The 14406-nt window shown below is 40.6% G+C and overlaps 1 protein-coding gene across 4 annotated transcripts; it reads right to left on the reverse strand.

Moving 5' to 3' along the window:
• Positions 1-1115: 1115 nt before the first annotated feature.
• On the reverse strand, positions 1116-12427 carry LOC148893542 (protein max-like). Of its 4 annotated transcripts, none has more exons than XM_089004330.1 (4): positions 12237-12427; positions 10025-10144; positions 4673-4796; positions 1116-2315 (listed from the first exon to the last, which is right to left on the reverse strand). In XM_089004330.1, exons 1-4 carry the CDS (start codon positions 12270-12272, stop codon positions 2131-2133), a joined length of 465 nt encoding a protein of 154 aa, XP_088860456.1. In that variant the 5' UTR covers positions 12273-12427; the 3' UTR covers positions 1116-2130. The 4 variants fall into 4 exon arrangements, with proteins under 4 accessions (XP_088860456.1, XP_088860455.1, XP_088860457.1 ...); XM_089004329.1 differs by having other exon boundaries at positions 4673-4811; XM_089004331.1 differs by having other exon boundaries at positions 10037-10144; positions 12237-12426.
• Positions 12428-14406: the final 1979 nt, after the last annotated feature.

Consider the following 14406-nt stretch of genomic DNA (forward strand, 5'->3'; position numbering starts at 1 on the left):
TATTCATGTGAAATGTTTTAACTTTTGACACAATTCTCGAATACTTTCATTTCACTGACAAAATTAACCAAAAATTTCCATTTGTAGGGCAGTGCTCCCAAATTTTATTGAGCCATGGGACAAATTTCAATAGAACCCTCATGGCTCACAACCGCACAAAAATATAACATATTACAGTATATAGTGATGCTAAAATAATGGTCTCAAGTCTCAACCCAATATCTTCATAAATGTATTGGCGTAAAACTTTGCCTTGATGAAAACAATGTTAGTTATCGTGTGTGAAGGGCAAAAAGACACAATTGTTGGGTGTTTTGCCCTCTAGTGGAAAATCAATTAATTGTTCTGCCTCGATCAGCACATTCTTCTTTTCCTTTCGGCTTTTCCCTTCAAGGGATCGCCACAGCAAACCAGTGTCCTCCATCTTTAGAGGTTTGATCCGCATGTTTGTTTTGGCCAAGCTTTTACGTCGGAGGCCCTTCCTGACACAACCCTCTGTATTTATCCGGGCTTGGGACCGGCACAAGAAGACTTATGTCCCTTTGTGGCTACAGAACAAGCAACTCGCTCAGTAAAAAAAGGCTCCCAAACACAAAATGGTCATCGGCACAGCAACATTCAAAAAAGCAAAAACTATACTCACCATTTGATGACAATGCTCTGATCTTACCGTGAAATGGGCATCTCTTTTCCTACATCACAAACAGAACTTTTAAATCCTTTAAGATGCTTTATCTTCTTCTAGTCACAATATTTGAGAATGTGAAATGCACATACGGTAGTGGAGACTATTTTGTCCACTAGGTGGCAACAAAACCTTACATAGCACAAGTGGAAATTCAACCAATAACGTTATTCAAAACAATCATTTCTAGATTTTCGGATGACAAATTCTTTCTATCAGATGATTTTAGTTGACATGCCAATCTAATGTCCTCAAGGCCTTCAGAAGTAATTCTGCTGTCTTTGATTTGCCCCAAATACATTGTCGTGGGGAATCATCGCCGGGCGTGGTGTGTAGTCCATTCTGTAACATTGGGCTCTTTCCAAACATATTTCCAAGCATTGAGGCAATAAAATCTGAGTCCATAAACACAAACACACAAAGTCAGAAATACATCCGATAAGGATAAGTTTTATTCAAGGTATGTCTTAACTTGCAAGACACCCGTTGGCAGTATGTACAACATACCTGTAATTTCCATGGAATGGAACAAACAAATATTGATTACATACACACTTGTTTACCTCTGAGTAAAGGGGGAAAAATTAAAAGAAACGTTCCCAGCACAGGCAAAAATATTCTCGGGAATTTTTTTTCTTTGCAAAAGTGACACCATTTCGGATTGGGTAAATATACGACCACACTGAACCAAGAGATCATTCCTAATAATAACGTTGAACTGTACTGTGTAACATTCAGTATCAATTTGGTGCTTAGTTTTTGTCTGACAGAATAAAAAAAAAGAGGACAGGAAATAGCTGAACCGGTGGTGGGGGTGAAGCTATAAAACCAATAGAATGTTTGTCCTTTTCAAGCCCAAAACATAAATGACATCAATGGTGGACGTTCAATATAAATAAGGGAGTTTCATTTGATTCCACAAAACACTTTCAAAACACAACGATTCAGGCATCTACACTGAGTAAGTTTGTTTTGCATAACATAACATTCATTTGGGGGGAAAAGTAGAGTAGATTTTAAAAGGTAAACTATTCCCAATCAACATTTTTTGTGAAAGCAACTCCCCCCCAATAATTGCATGTTGTCTGACCAAACGCCTCATACTTTATCTCCACATTCCTTAAAATTAAGGTCAGTGTGAGGATTGAAAAGCGTTGAATCTTCCAAAATTGCAGAGCTGCCTCACTTTTGGGGTGGAAGGGGGGTGGGGTAGGAGTGTCATGCTGGGACACGAGGAGAGGAAAAGTGACAGGATGCTCAGGAAAGTCAAAGCATTTTATACACAATATATAGCATCTCTCTCACGCAGTCTCCACCTCGCCTCTTGACTGGCTGAAGTAAGAAGGCAGGGCTGAGTGCATACAGCTAAGAGGACTTTTTAGGCTGGTGGGGAAGAAGAAAACAAACAACAAGTGGGTGAGGTGGAGGGGAGTTAGCCGGAGAATCTAGCTGGGCTCCACACGCAGCCTCTTTCGGGTCGGAGGCTCCTCGGGCTCCGATTCTGAGCTGGAGTCGGACCCGCCGTCAAAGGCCGATACCGCGCTCCCTTTGCGGTTTGTATACAGGCTGCTGTCAGAGGAATAGTTGCTTTGCAGCTGATTGTTGCCCTTGGCCTTCTCCAGAGCACGCACTGCCATTAAAAAAAAACAAAGCTCGATAAGTGAGGTGCGCCACCCCCAACGCTGCACGAGGCATAACCTGGCCCTAGAGTGGAACCTCCGAAGTCAAGTGAAAGCCATTTGGGATGGCGGATGAACCTCACATGTGGACCAATCTCAATTGAAAAAAATGTTTTATATTATAGCATACCTGCCAACTTCTGAAAGCCGAATAATATGCCGGGGTTCAGGGACCACGGTCAGTCTCACACACACACACACACACACACACACACACACACACACACACACACACACACACACACACACACACACACACACACACACACACACACACACACACACACACACACACACACACACACACACACACACACACACACACACACACACACACACACACACACACACACACACACACACACACACACACACACACACACACACACACACACATTTATATACAGTAAAGTCTCGTTATATCGATATTCAAGGGAGTCCGAAAAAATATCGATATAACCGGGACTATCGATATATCCGACCCTGTTTGCATGTCATTTTCTCCGTGCGTGCATAGAAATAGTATCGATATAACCGGGACTATCGATATATCCGATATCGATATAACGAGAAGGTCATGCAAAAGCCAAAGAAAACGTGCAATAGGCACTGTGTTTATTATCTTGTTAATCTTTATAAGGTCGGTCAGGGGGGCGATTTTTAGTCTTGCAGCTACTTAAAATAAGGCTAAAAACACCATACAAATGTTGATCAATGTCAAAGATATACTTGTGAAAAAATACCAATTTTTCAACTTGTCAATCATGAAAATACCGTTTGCTACTATTTTAAGAAAACAAAACAGAAGTATTTTACAATTAACCAAACATTTAATAATCTATCTTGTTTGAAAAGTACAACAAATTGAAAGACATTGTTAGTAACTTGAAATGTGCACACCTAAACTTCATTCCTTTGGGTTGACAAAAATAGCTATCAAACTCAGAACTTTGCTGCGGTCTTACTTCAGGGTAGAGTGAACGCTGGCGCGAATGGCTGCCGCTGCTCAACCGCACAAAAAAAAAAAAATCTTGTGACTGTAAAGTCTCCTTGAGAGTTTTGAAAGGCGCTTAGAAATTAAATGTATTTATTATATTATTACACTCGCGTCATTTTCACCTGTTCTTGACCAAAGTATAACTCCTAGAAATGCTTGGGAGTATTCCTTGCAAAAACAACTGTAGTTTTCTTTTAGATTTCCCACTTTATGTTGTTTTTTCTCCGGCAGATGCCATTACATGAGAATGATAAAAATGATGCTAACTCTTTATCTGAAGTAAGCAACCAGCCGGCACTGTACCGATCGCCTGTTCTAAATTTAGATACATAGTGATCTCGTGTTTTGAATGAACGTTGAGTGTTAACTATTTTGGCGATTTTTGACTTATTGTTTTTATTTGAAACCGTAATTTTCATGAATAAACCATAACCCAGAATGGGATAATGAAAACCGTACTCATTAAGGGAAAACCGGAGTTGTTGGCAGGTATGTCATAGGGGAAGGAAAACTAAGTGAGATGCGGTTAAACACGTGACTACAGTAATTATTAGGGATGTGGCTGTGTATAAAATAAAGCAATCAAATTCTAATTCATGATAAATCGTAAGCAAGCGAAGCTGTCAAAATTTGTTAATTAACTCATTCACTGCCATTCAAAAATGTATTTGGGAATTGAAAATATGACGTAGGGTGCCATTCTCGAATTAATTCATGTTTTGTTTTTCATGCTTGGGTGCTGATAAAACGCTGGCCAGACCTCTGGCAATGTTTTCCCTTCCACAAGGGAACATCATTTGCCATTTTTATATGTTAGCGCTTTGTTCCAGCTTCACCTGTTGTTCAAGTGCTATATAAACCAATATGTATTGCATTGTATTTTGGACAGCCATCCTCATTTCAAGCTCATATAACTCCAGAACCATATAATTTAGGAATTAACTCTTTTTTTCTGATAAAAGAAGAGGGTATGAGGTTTCCTACGCTGCATCAATTGTTTATGTAGTCCTAAAACTCAATATTCTTTGGGACCTGGAATTCGAGCGACAATGACAAAAACCATGGCACTGGAGTGGACACATTTTTGTACCTGTCTAGCAGTGAATGAGTTAATGAACAACTATTTTGATAATGGAGTTGTGGTTTTGAGCCATTGTCCAGTGACTTCAACGCAGGTGCCCGTAACCACTGCCATAAGCCGACTATCAACGGTGACTTGTTACAGGCCACCCTGTAAAATATTTGGACTCGGATCTCGGGAGGTTCCACAAATGTTCTGCGTGTGGCTCGGTTCTCAAAGAGCGTACATACCCTGTTGTTCGAGCAGTGCATTTTGCTTCTTTAAATCATCGATGTCTTGCTGGTGAGTGTGATTTTTTCGTCTCATGTACTGAATGTACTCAGTGGCTTTGTCAAGAATCTGGGCTCGGGAAGCCTGTTTAACAGAGCTCTGTCAGCAGACAATTTCAGAGAGACATGAAGCAACGATGCAGTGAAAACAGTCAAAACAGTCAATACAGTCACAGTATGCACTCATCTGAAAAATTATCAAATGCAATCACATAAAACAACATGTCATCAAGATGAATTCATTTGTCAATGCCAACAATACCAATATTGGTCTATGCTAGGGGTGGAGGAAACGGGAGCGAGTTTTCAAGTGTTGGGCTGTGAATGTTTCAAGTGGGTTTGAAAAGTATAGGCATCTCTATTTAAAATTCTGGGGTTGTGCGATACAGTAAAGATGAATAAGTAAAGTACTGGAAAATATATTTAAAAAAAAATCAGATTAAGTTGTTGCATAACTGGCGACATGGCTGTGTTCAGAATTGATCAAACAACTTATATGTTCTCCCGTATTGTATACTTCTTTTTTTAATCATTTCAAATAATGTATGGCATACTACAACTTTTATAAGGGGGGAAAATTACATTGTGAACCGATCTTACAAAGACCATTTTGGCTCAAATCCAGTTCACCTCAACTGCTGGTAGCCAACAACAATGCTGCCGCCGATCACAACTATTGTCATAGTAAGCCAGCAAAAGTAATCCTCAATAGGAAATATTTTTTTAAATCACTGATTATAATCAGGTTGATAAAAGCATAACATGCACATGCACAGAAAGCTGTCTGCATTACCACTTGTCTAAGCGTTTTTTTTTAATCATTTCAACTCATGTATGGCGTACTTCAACGTTTACACGAGAATTGTAATAATTTATAAGGGCAGCTATTAGCCAAGGTCGACAGATGTGAAATACAGTCAAACTGGTGTTAAAACGGAATCGGCATAAACCTGCCAACATTGCCTCTGCGTCACCGAAATAAAGTCCATATGTTGCAGGATTTTTCAGACATTACTTCTTGCCTTCTAGCAGTTTTGCAAACAGTGGATACTATTTTGACTAGTTCACAGTTCCCTCCATCCTGACTCAGGCCCATATTCCATCTTTAGAAAACCAGCATGCCCCAAAACGAAATTACCGGTCGTCATCTATATGGGATAATGTGCTATGGTCGGATGAAATCCAGGCTGAACTTTTTGGCCATAGTTCTACATCAGAACATCATGCATACAGAAAAGTGAGGCAGTGGTAGCATAATGTGCATTGGGCTATTTTTCAGAAGCTGGAGCTGTGGCCAAAGCCAATGATGGAGGGAGTTATAAATACCGTATTTCTCGGTGTATAAGGCGCACCGGAGTATAAGGTGCACACCCAACGAATGGTGTATTTTCAAATGTTTCCACATAAGCCGCACTTTCAATGAATGAAAAAAAAGCAATAGGTAACATATAAATACAGGGTGACCGGGAAAAAGGCCCAGTTTCTTAGTGTTTTGTCCGAATGAAATGAAACTTTGGTCATAACTAGTTCATTATACAGTGATACCTCAGCTCACGAACTTAATTGGTTCCCAGAAAGTGTGTGTAAGGGAAAAAGTTCGTCTGCCGAACATTTATTTCCCACAAGAAACCATTAAAAATGAGAATAATACATCTGTGTAAGCTCTCAGTCGTACAGGAGTGGTCCATCGATGAGAAGGTTTCTTCAGCCGTCATCTGTACAAATGTGAAGGTTTCGGACGTTTCGCCTCCTATCCAAGAGGCTTCGTCAGCGAACTAAAGTCTGACTGGTCGTATCGGCCCCATTTATATGTCCCTAATGTCCAGACATGGTGGCGCCGGACACAGCTATGATAGGTCCCTACTCTCAGGTTGGGGGGGCAGAGGACCCCTCCTTGTGGCCCCACTGATTGTTCCTACATTCCTGACTAACGACTGGCCTATTACCCCCACTCCCACCGGTATCACCTCATCAGCATAACGACCCTCATCAGCATTATGAAAGTTGCCTAACCTGTTTTGCCTAAGCAGGCTATTGTATGAACGATCCAAATTGAACCTCACCCCACCAGACCGGTTTAATGAAGGATTTTGTTGTTTTATAAGAATCGCTTCTTTTACCCCCCTTTCATACGATGTGACTTCTCTCTTTACATCTGTCCCAACCCCAGCAGCAGTCTCAGTGGTGAGGACGAGGCTGCTGGCGGATGTTTCTCTGCATGAAAGAACCAAACTTAAACCGGATCACATCTGCCAATTATTAGAAATCTGCCTTAATACTACGTATTTTCAATTTCGGGAAATTTTTATAAACAAATTCATAGTTGTGCTATGGGCTCACCAGTTTCACCCATAGTGGCTAATCTTTACAAGGAAGAGATGGAGAAACAGGCCCTCACATCCTTCCCAGGGACAAAACCTAGACACTGGTTTAGATATGTGGACGATACTTTTGTCATAATTAGGAAACAAGAAATTCAATCCTTCACAGATCACCTCAACTCTGTAGACTTCAACATTAAATTTACTCGTGAGGACATTCAAGAGAACCAACTAGCCTTCTTGGATTGTAAAGTAATTATAAAAGAGGACAGAGCGCTAAAAACAGAAATCCTTAGGAAGGCTACGCACACTGACCAATATTTACTTTTTGACTCTAACCACCCTTTACAACACAAACTAGGAGTTATCAGAACCCTCCAGCATAGGGCTAAACTAATACCAACTAGCACTGAAGGTAGAGAAAAGGAGTCAAAACATATCAGGAGAGCACTCACTAACTGTGGGTACCCTCAGTGGTCATTCAACAAATGTCAGAAAGAAAGAATAGGGAATGAAACCAATAATTCTCAAGATACAAAAAGGAGAGGAGTAGCAGTACCGTACATTGCAAAAGTTTCTGAAAAATTACAGAGTCCTTTGGCAACATAAAATTCCTACTTATTTCAAACCGATAAACACGTTAAGGCAAAAATTAGTGCATCCAAAAGATAGGCTACCAAATGAATAACAAAGTAATGTAGTTTATTCCATACATTGTAAGAATGAAAATTGTAAAGAGCAGTACATTGGGGAGACTCAACAAATTCTCAAAAAAAGATTTTATCAACATCGCAGGGATAATATAAGTGGACCTCAATCGGCAGTACATTTGCACCTAAAAGCTAGCAACCACTCATTTGACGACAATGAGGTTAAAATTTTAGAGAAAGAACATAGATGGTTTGAAAGGGGGGTAAAAGAAGCGATTCTTATAAAACAACAAAATCCTTCATTAAACCGGTCTGGTGGGGTGAGGTTCAATTTGGATCGTTCATACAATAGCCTGCTTAGGCAAAACAGGTTAGGCAACTTTCGTAATGCCTATCATAGCTGTGTCCGGCGCCACCATGTCTGGACATTAGGGATATATAAATGGGGCCGATACGACCAGTCAGACTTTAGTTCGCTGACGAAGCCTCTTGGATAGGAGGCGAAACATCCGAAACCTTCACATTTGTACAGATGACGGCTGAAGAAACCTTCTCATAAATGAGAATAATCCATTCCCAGGTCATAAAACATTATTTTCTACTAAATAAGCCTTAAAACTACACAAAATATACCTTATTTTATGTAGAATAAATGTGCTATTGTATTGTAATTAAAGAAATAAACTGTATTGTATAATAACGTTGTTTTATTTACCTTTGTGATTGTCGTTGATGTCGTTTCCTCTTGATGATATCCGAGTGAAGTTGCTGTGCTTTCTCGGCGATAATACCCTCACTGACACCGTTCCCTGCTAGCTGCTTTTCGTTAATCCAAATCAACAAAAAATTTTCAACCTCTTCTATTGCCTAAGAACGTTGCTTAGACAACACAGAAACACCCTTAGCCACACGTAGCAATGGTCGACTTAGCGTACTGGTAATGGGACGCTACACACAAACGCAAACCTCATGCATGTTTTTCGATGATCTTCTTCTGCTCTATCGTAATTTTATTTAATGTCTTCTTAGGCTTAACACTAGCCTGTGGTGGGGTCTGTTTCAGTCCAATAATAGCAAAAGTAGTCCACTTGATAACAAAGCACGACCGCATTCAAAGAAAGGGGGTGACGAAAACTAATCCGCCAACCACCGTGACGCTGTGTGGTTTGGTTCGTCCGTCGAAAACTAGTTCATCAGCCAAGACTAGATGCTCGCGAATTTAATGTTTGTGAGCTCAAGCGCTCGTCAGCTGAGGTATCACTGTATTCAAAACATCACATGAAAACACTCGGGTCTTTCGCCTATGTTCGACATGGCGTCCATTTAGCTCAGCACAAAGTTGTCCGTGACGTTCTTACAGACTGAATTGGTAATAGCTCTCATCTCCTCCCGGATGGCTTTCTTGAGTTCCGTGATGGGTCTGGGTTTCCCTATGTAGACTATGTCCTTAAGATAGCCCCAAAGAAAAAAACCTGCGGTGCTTAGATCCGGGCTGTGGGATGCCCACTAAAAATCAGTCTTGAGACTGATCACTCGGCCTCCGAAGTTCTCTTTCAGCCAATCTTGGGACATGTTTTGATGCTATCCTAAGGACAGTCTACTTGATGTGATGTTTTGAATATACTAAATTAGTTATTACAAAATTTTCATTTCATTCGGACAAAACACTAAGAAATGAGGCCTAATTATAGTTGGGGCCCGTTTTTTTGGGTCACCCTGTATATACACAACTTTTTCAAATATAAGGCACACCACATTATAAGGCGCTACAGTAGAGGCTGGGGTTACGCACTACTTCTTCTACAAGAGGAAATGGAGTCAGTGGCTGCTGACAGTAGTTGCGAGACCTGTTGTGGCTCAATATTATTTGGCATATAATGCGCACTGGAGTATGAGGCGCAAGGTCATCTTTTGAAGAAAATGAAGGCTTTTGGGTGCGCCTTATACACGGGAAAATACGGTAGTTCCAAATAGGGTTCAGTGTTAGAACGAAATTTGCAATATGCGCTGCTGTAGACGCATAATCACAGGGGGCGCTATGACGCAAAAAAAACGACACCTGCAAGGTTTAAAATAAAGCAAGTGAATCACAAACTTTTGGCAGTTATGACATTAGGGGTTGATGTCACAAGTTAAGCTCTAACCTCCAAGACACGGTCAATGGAGAGTACAGTGTGTGACTTTCACTCATCTGTTCAGATTCTGACGATGTAAGTGTCCTATTTGCATGGAATAAAAGGCTCGTCTATTGACTTTGGGGTGGGTCGGCACCTCATGCCTTTCCTGTTTTGTGAGGCTTGTGCGTGCATGTGTCATGTTGGATCTTGAGTGGAGACACATACATTTCCTCTCACCTTCTCTCCTTGCAGTGCAGGCACAGAGTCTCGTAAACCGTGAAAGCTGTCTTTGATGTGGTCCCTGCGTTTGCGCTCCAGCGCGTTGTGATGAGCTCGCTTATCTGCCTGCAATGACAAAGAGAACAACGTTAAATCATATGGCCCATTCAGCTGCTTATGCATACCTCACTTCTGGCAAAAACCAGCTGTGCAAGTTTTAATGAAAAAAATGGTAATGTTTGCTGGTGGCGCGGAATGCTTACTCGGCACAATGCGTAAACAGGGAACGACAATTACAGCCTAGAAGGGCTGCACAATATCTAGAAAAAAAGGTGTTGCGGTCATGCCATGTATGTGCGTCTCAAAAACATGCAATGAATTTCCAATGAATATCGGAGTATTAGCGATATTGCAAGATTCAACCATCATCACTGTAAAGTGTCAGTTTTGAAAGGCGTTTCGAAAAAAAATCTATTAGCATTATGATTATATCTTTCAGCCGTACAGCCTATCTATGTCCCACTGCTGATTACTGTAGAATTAGAAAAGCTCAAGGCAAATTTTCTGGTTCAAAAGTGTCAACACATATACATGTATATCTTAATAGATGAGATGCAGTACAATCCAAGGATACAACTATATCAAAATTTCGCAATTAATTTTGGTTCATCAAATCATAAGCGAATTTCCAATTCAAATAGATTTGTTGTTACACTCATAACCAAGAACGGAATATCCTCGCGCACAACGCCAGCAGCGTTAGTAGAAGAATCCAACAGATTCCACCAAAACCAAGTCACGTTAATTACATTATTCGATGTGGGAGCCATCGTCCACTGTATTTGACAATTCGTCCAGTCGATCAACTAGCACGTCTATTCGGAGATCCTGTGGTCTTAGCTTTGTTCAATGTATAAGAAGGAGGAAGATTTGTATGAGCATGATAACGCACTGAGCATCTAAAAAATCACGGCCCGGAAGAACATCATCTTATTGCATTTCGGAAAATCATGGAGATTACCAAGCGGTACCGATTTCAAAGACGTAGAGATGGCTTGATCATGACAGAGGATCATCAAACAATGCTGGATAAAAAGCTTTAAAGTCCAAGGGATTTTTAAAAGGACTTCAAAGAGATTTTAGATTTAAAAACATATCTTAACTGGTCTTGGCTACATTTCTGTTCTGATAGCCATGCAGTAGGACTTGAACATTTTAAAATATACAACATTGGCTCAATAATGGTTAGGGAAACACTGCTCTAGATGTGTACATCACACCAATGGATGAAAGCTTGACAGGCCTGCAAGCAATGTGTGGCTTTATAAGCAGCAGCTTAAACAACTCGTGGGGGATGGGTATCCGTGAAATCCACCGAGATATAACAAGAACAGGGACGTTGAATGATTTCGCATGCACACAACTATGTCGCTTTTAAAATATTAGGAGGTGTAATTAGAAATCATGTAATGCGACAGACTTGCACGAAATAATCCTGTTGCATTTTACACGGAAACGAGTCAGCACGGAAATACAATCAAAAGATCACGACAATGCTTTCTGGGTTCATATTAATGTCGCCGGCTACTAACCGAGTATATATATTAACTGACCATTAAAAGCAAAGGGTTGCAATATAAACCAGTAGTAATTCAACGGATACACAACATGGCTGATTTTTAAACCCCGTAGCGCTATATTAGCAATGTGTGTTGGAATATTATTGTTCTTTCGATTTATATTAAACAAAACTGGTATTGAATGACGCAAGATAGAAACCATGTAAAGTTAACACTCTCAAATGTCCTGACCTTGCTACCGTGGAGATTAATTGTGCATAAAATGTGCTACCAAGTGCCGGTGAAAAAATATGTAAACTCCAATTTTATTTTCGAATGTAATCAAGAAATAAATTAGCATGTTTGCAAACAAACGGTTGGTGCTGTTCTACCAATGGAACGAGCACAATCCTAACATTTATTTGAAGCACGGAGTAGACGCCATCGCTACGCTTTGGGGATTGTTCGCTGTTTCAATAACACACCACAAAAGTTATCACCCCAAATACACGTTCCAACTCCCAAATACATTTTCTGGATTAGGTATTTTAGCCTACGAGCTAACCGGGCTAAATCGGATAGCTCGGAGCAGGTTACAGCGACAAAGTTGCTATCTAAGCTAGCTGCATTTTAAGAGGGGGGGAAAGTGAGGCACATACATCGCTGTCGACTTCGACGTCATCGTTTTCGCTCATTCTTCAGTAAAGGGGATATGCAAAAAGAAAACAAGCAGCTGTAAAAACAAAAGCGGCAGCGAGAGGAGGAAAAAATAAAAAAAAATCTTGCGTGAGGCTCTGCTTACAGCAGAGACATGACGACGAACGGTTACTCCACACGTGATTCGCCTACACATGGAGCAGAAAACACACAAAGCGCATGCGCGGGTAAAACGACAGATTTATGGGTACTGTAGTTTATTTGCAAGAAAACCACTACTGTGTTGCGTTTTATAAACTACACTACCAATAAGGGCTTTGGGTCGAACGCGCCCACTGATGCCTGCCGTTATTTCCCCATGACACTCCAAACTGCTATAACAGAAACCTCTGGAGATGTATTTATGATTAAATACATCCTAAAATGACCCACTATCAACATTTAATAGTTAAGATAAAAATGATTAGGGGGTACAAAACAAAGGAAGGCGCTGTGACTGTTTCCCACTGATAAACATATCATACATGTCATATTTCATAAGGAAGTCGTGTCAAATGGAATTACAAGACCACACGGGAACACTGTTGTTTGTTTGACAAACTAAGACAGCTTTTCTCTCGATGAACATCAGAGCAGATGGTGGCCTCGCTCTGTTTGAGTTGCCCTCCCCCACTCACCATCCATTTTTGCTCCATGGGACGTTTAAAGGACAACCGACGTCTCCGGACAAGTTGTGTCCATAATTTGTAAAATGGATTCAAATGACTTCTACTGAGCGTATTTTACAAAGATTCCACCGCATATAGCTATATTTTACGTTTTAAGAATATTCCGGAAGTCTTGTTTTTGAGTTGGTGACGAGTCCTCACCCTATGTCACTGAAGGAACCCCCTGACCGAAAAAAGGACACATTGTAGCAGTTCTTCCATGACGTCATGCATTTTGCTAAACTTTTGTCTGAAAACTTCATGTAGGACCAAAAAGAGGCAGAAGAGGGCGACAAAGCTCCGTGTAAGGAATTAATCAGCCTGTGGAAACAGGCTGATTAATTCCTTACACGGAGCTTTGTCGCCATTTTCTGCCTTGTTTGGGTGCGACGTTTCCCACCCCTGATGCCTCAAAATGACACGGAATAAATTCTTTAATCGATTGCAAACATGTATGCTTTCTTATTCAGAAGTATTTGAATCATATTCATAACTGGATGAGTAACAAGAAAGCATATTCTCCGAATCTGAAGCCATTGTTTTGATTCTCGAGCAAGGCAAGAAGTCTTGCCGTGACACCACGAACATGGGGGCGGGACCTTCTGAAACCGGCCACTTCCGGTTTCAAATTGAAGTACTTTAAGTCATTTTTATTGGTGTTTTGCATTTGACTAAAAATATCATACTGTGTGTTTTGGATATTTTAGATGCTATAAAACGTTTTTCTGATGTCAGTTAAGAAACAAAAAAGTGACGTCAGTTGTCCTTTAAGTAGTAGCTGAAGCTCATTGCTTGTATAACACACAATTCCATCAATACACACAACATGCAATGTCATTGTTGATTTTCCACACATACAAAATGTCACACAATCCCCGAAACATTGAGCGCCTCTGGGTCTTCAGTCAGGGTTTATTCTCTTAAAGGACAACCGACGTCTCCGGACAAGTTGTGTCCATAATTTGTAAAATGGCTTCAAATGACTTTTGACGTATTTTAATAAGATTCCACCGCATATAGCTATATTTTACGTTTTAAGACTCGCGCTGACTATTCAGGAAGTCTTGTTTTTGAGTTGGTGACGAGTCCGTACGTGACGTCACTTTAGTAACCCCCTTGACCGACAAAAAGACACATTGTAGCAGTCCTCCCATCACGTCAATGTATTTTGCTGTACTGTTTGTCTGAAAACCTTGTGTTGCACCCAAAAGCCGCCAGAATAGGGCATCCAAGCTCCATGGAAGGAATTTATCAGCCTGTGGAAACGAGCTGATTCATTCCTCACAGGAGCTGGTCGCCATTTTTGGGTGTGACATCCCCCCCCGCCCGTTTGCCTCAAAATGACACAGAATAAATTCTTTAATCAATTGCAAACATGTATGCTTTCCTCTTCACAACTATTTGAATCATATTCATAACCGGATGTGTAACAAGAAAGCATATTCTCCGAATTTAAAGCCATTGT

The sequence above is a fragment of the Hippocampus bargibanti genome, linkage group LG09 (genome assembly GCF_051943395.1).
Source record: "Hippocampus bargibanti isolate YZ-2025 linkage group LG09, ASM5194339v1, whole genome shotgun sequence".
Taxonomy (NCBI): domain Eukaryota; kingdom Metazoa; phylum Chordata; class Actinopteri; order Syngnathiformes; family Syngnathidae; genus Hippocampus; species Hippocampus bargibanti.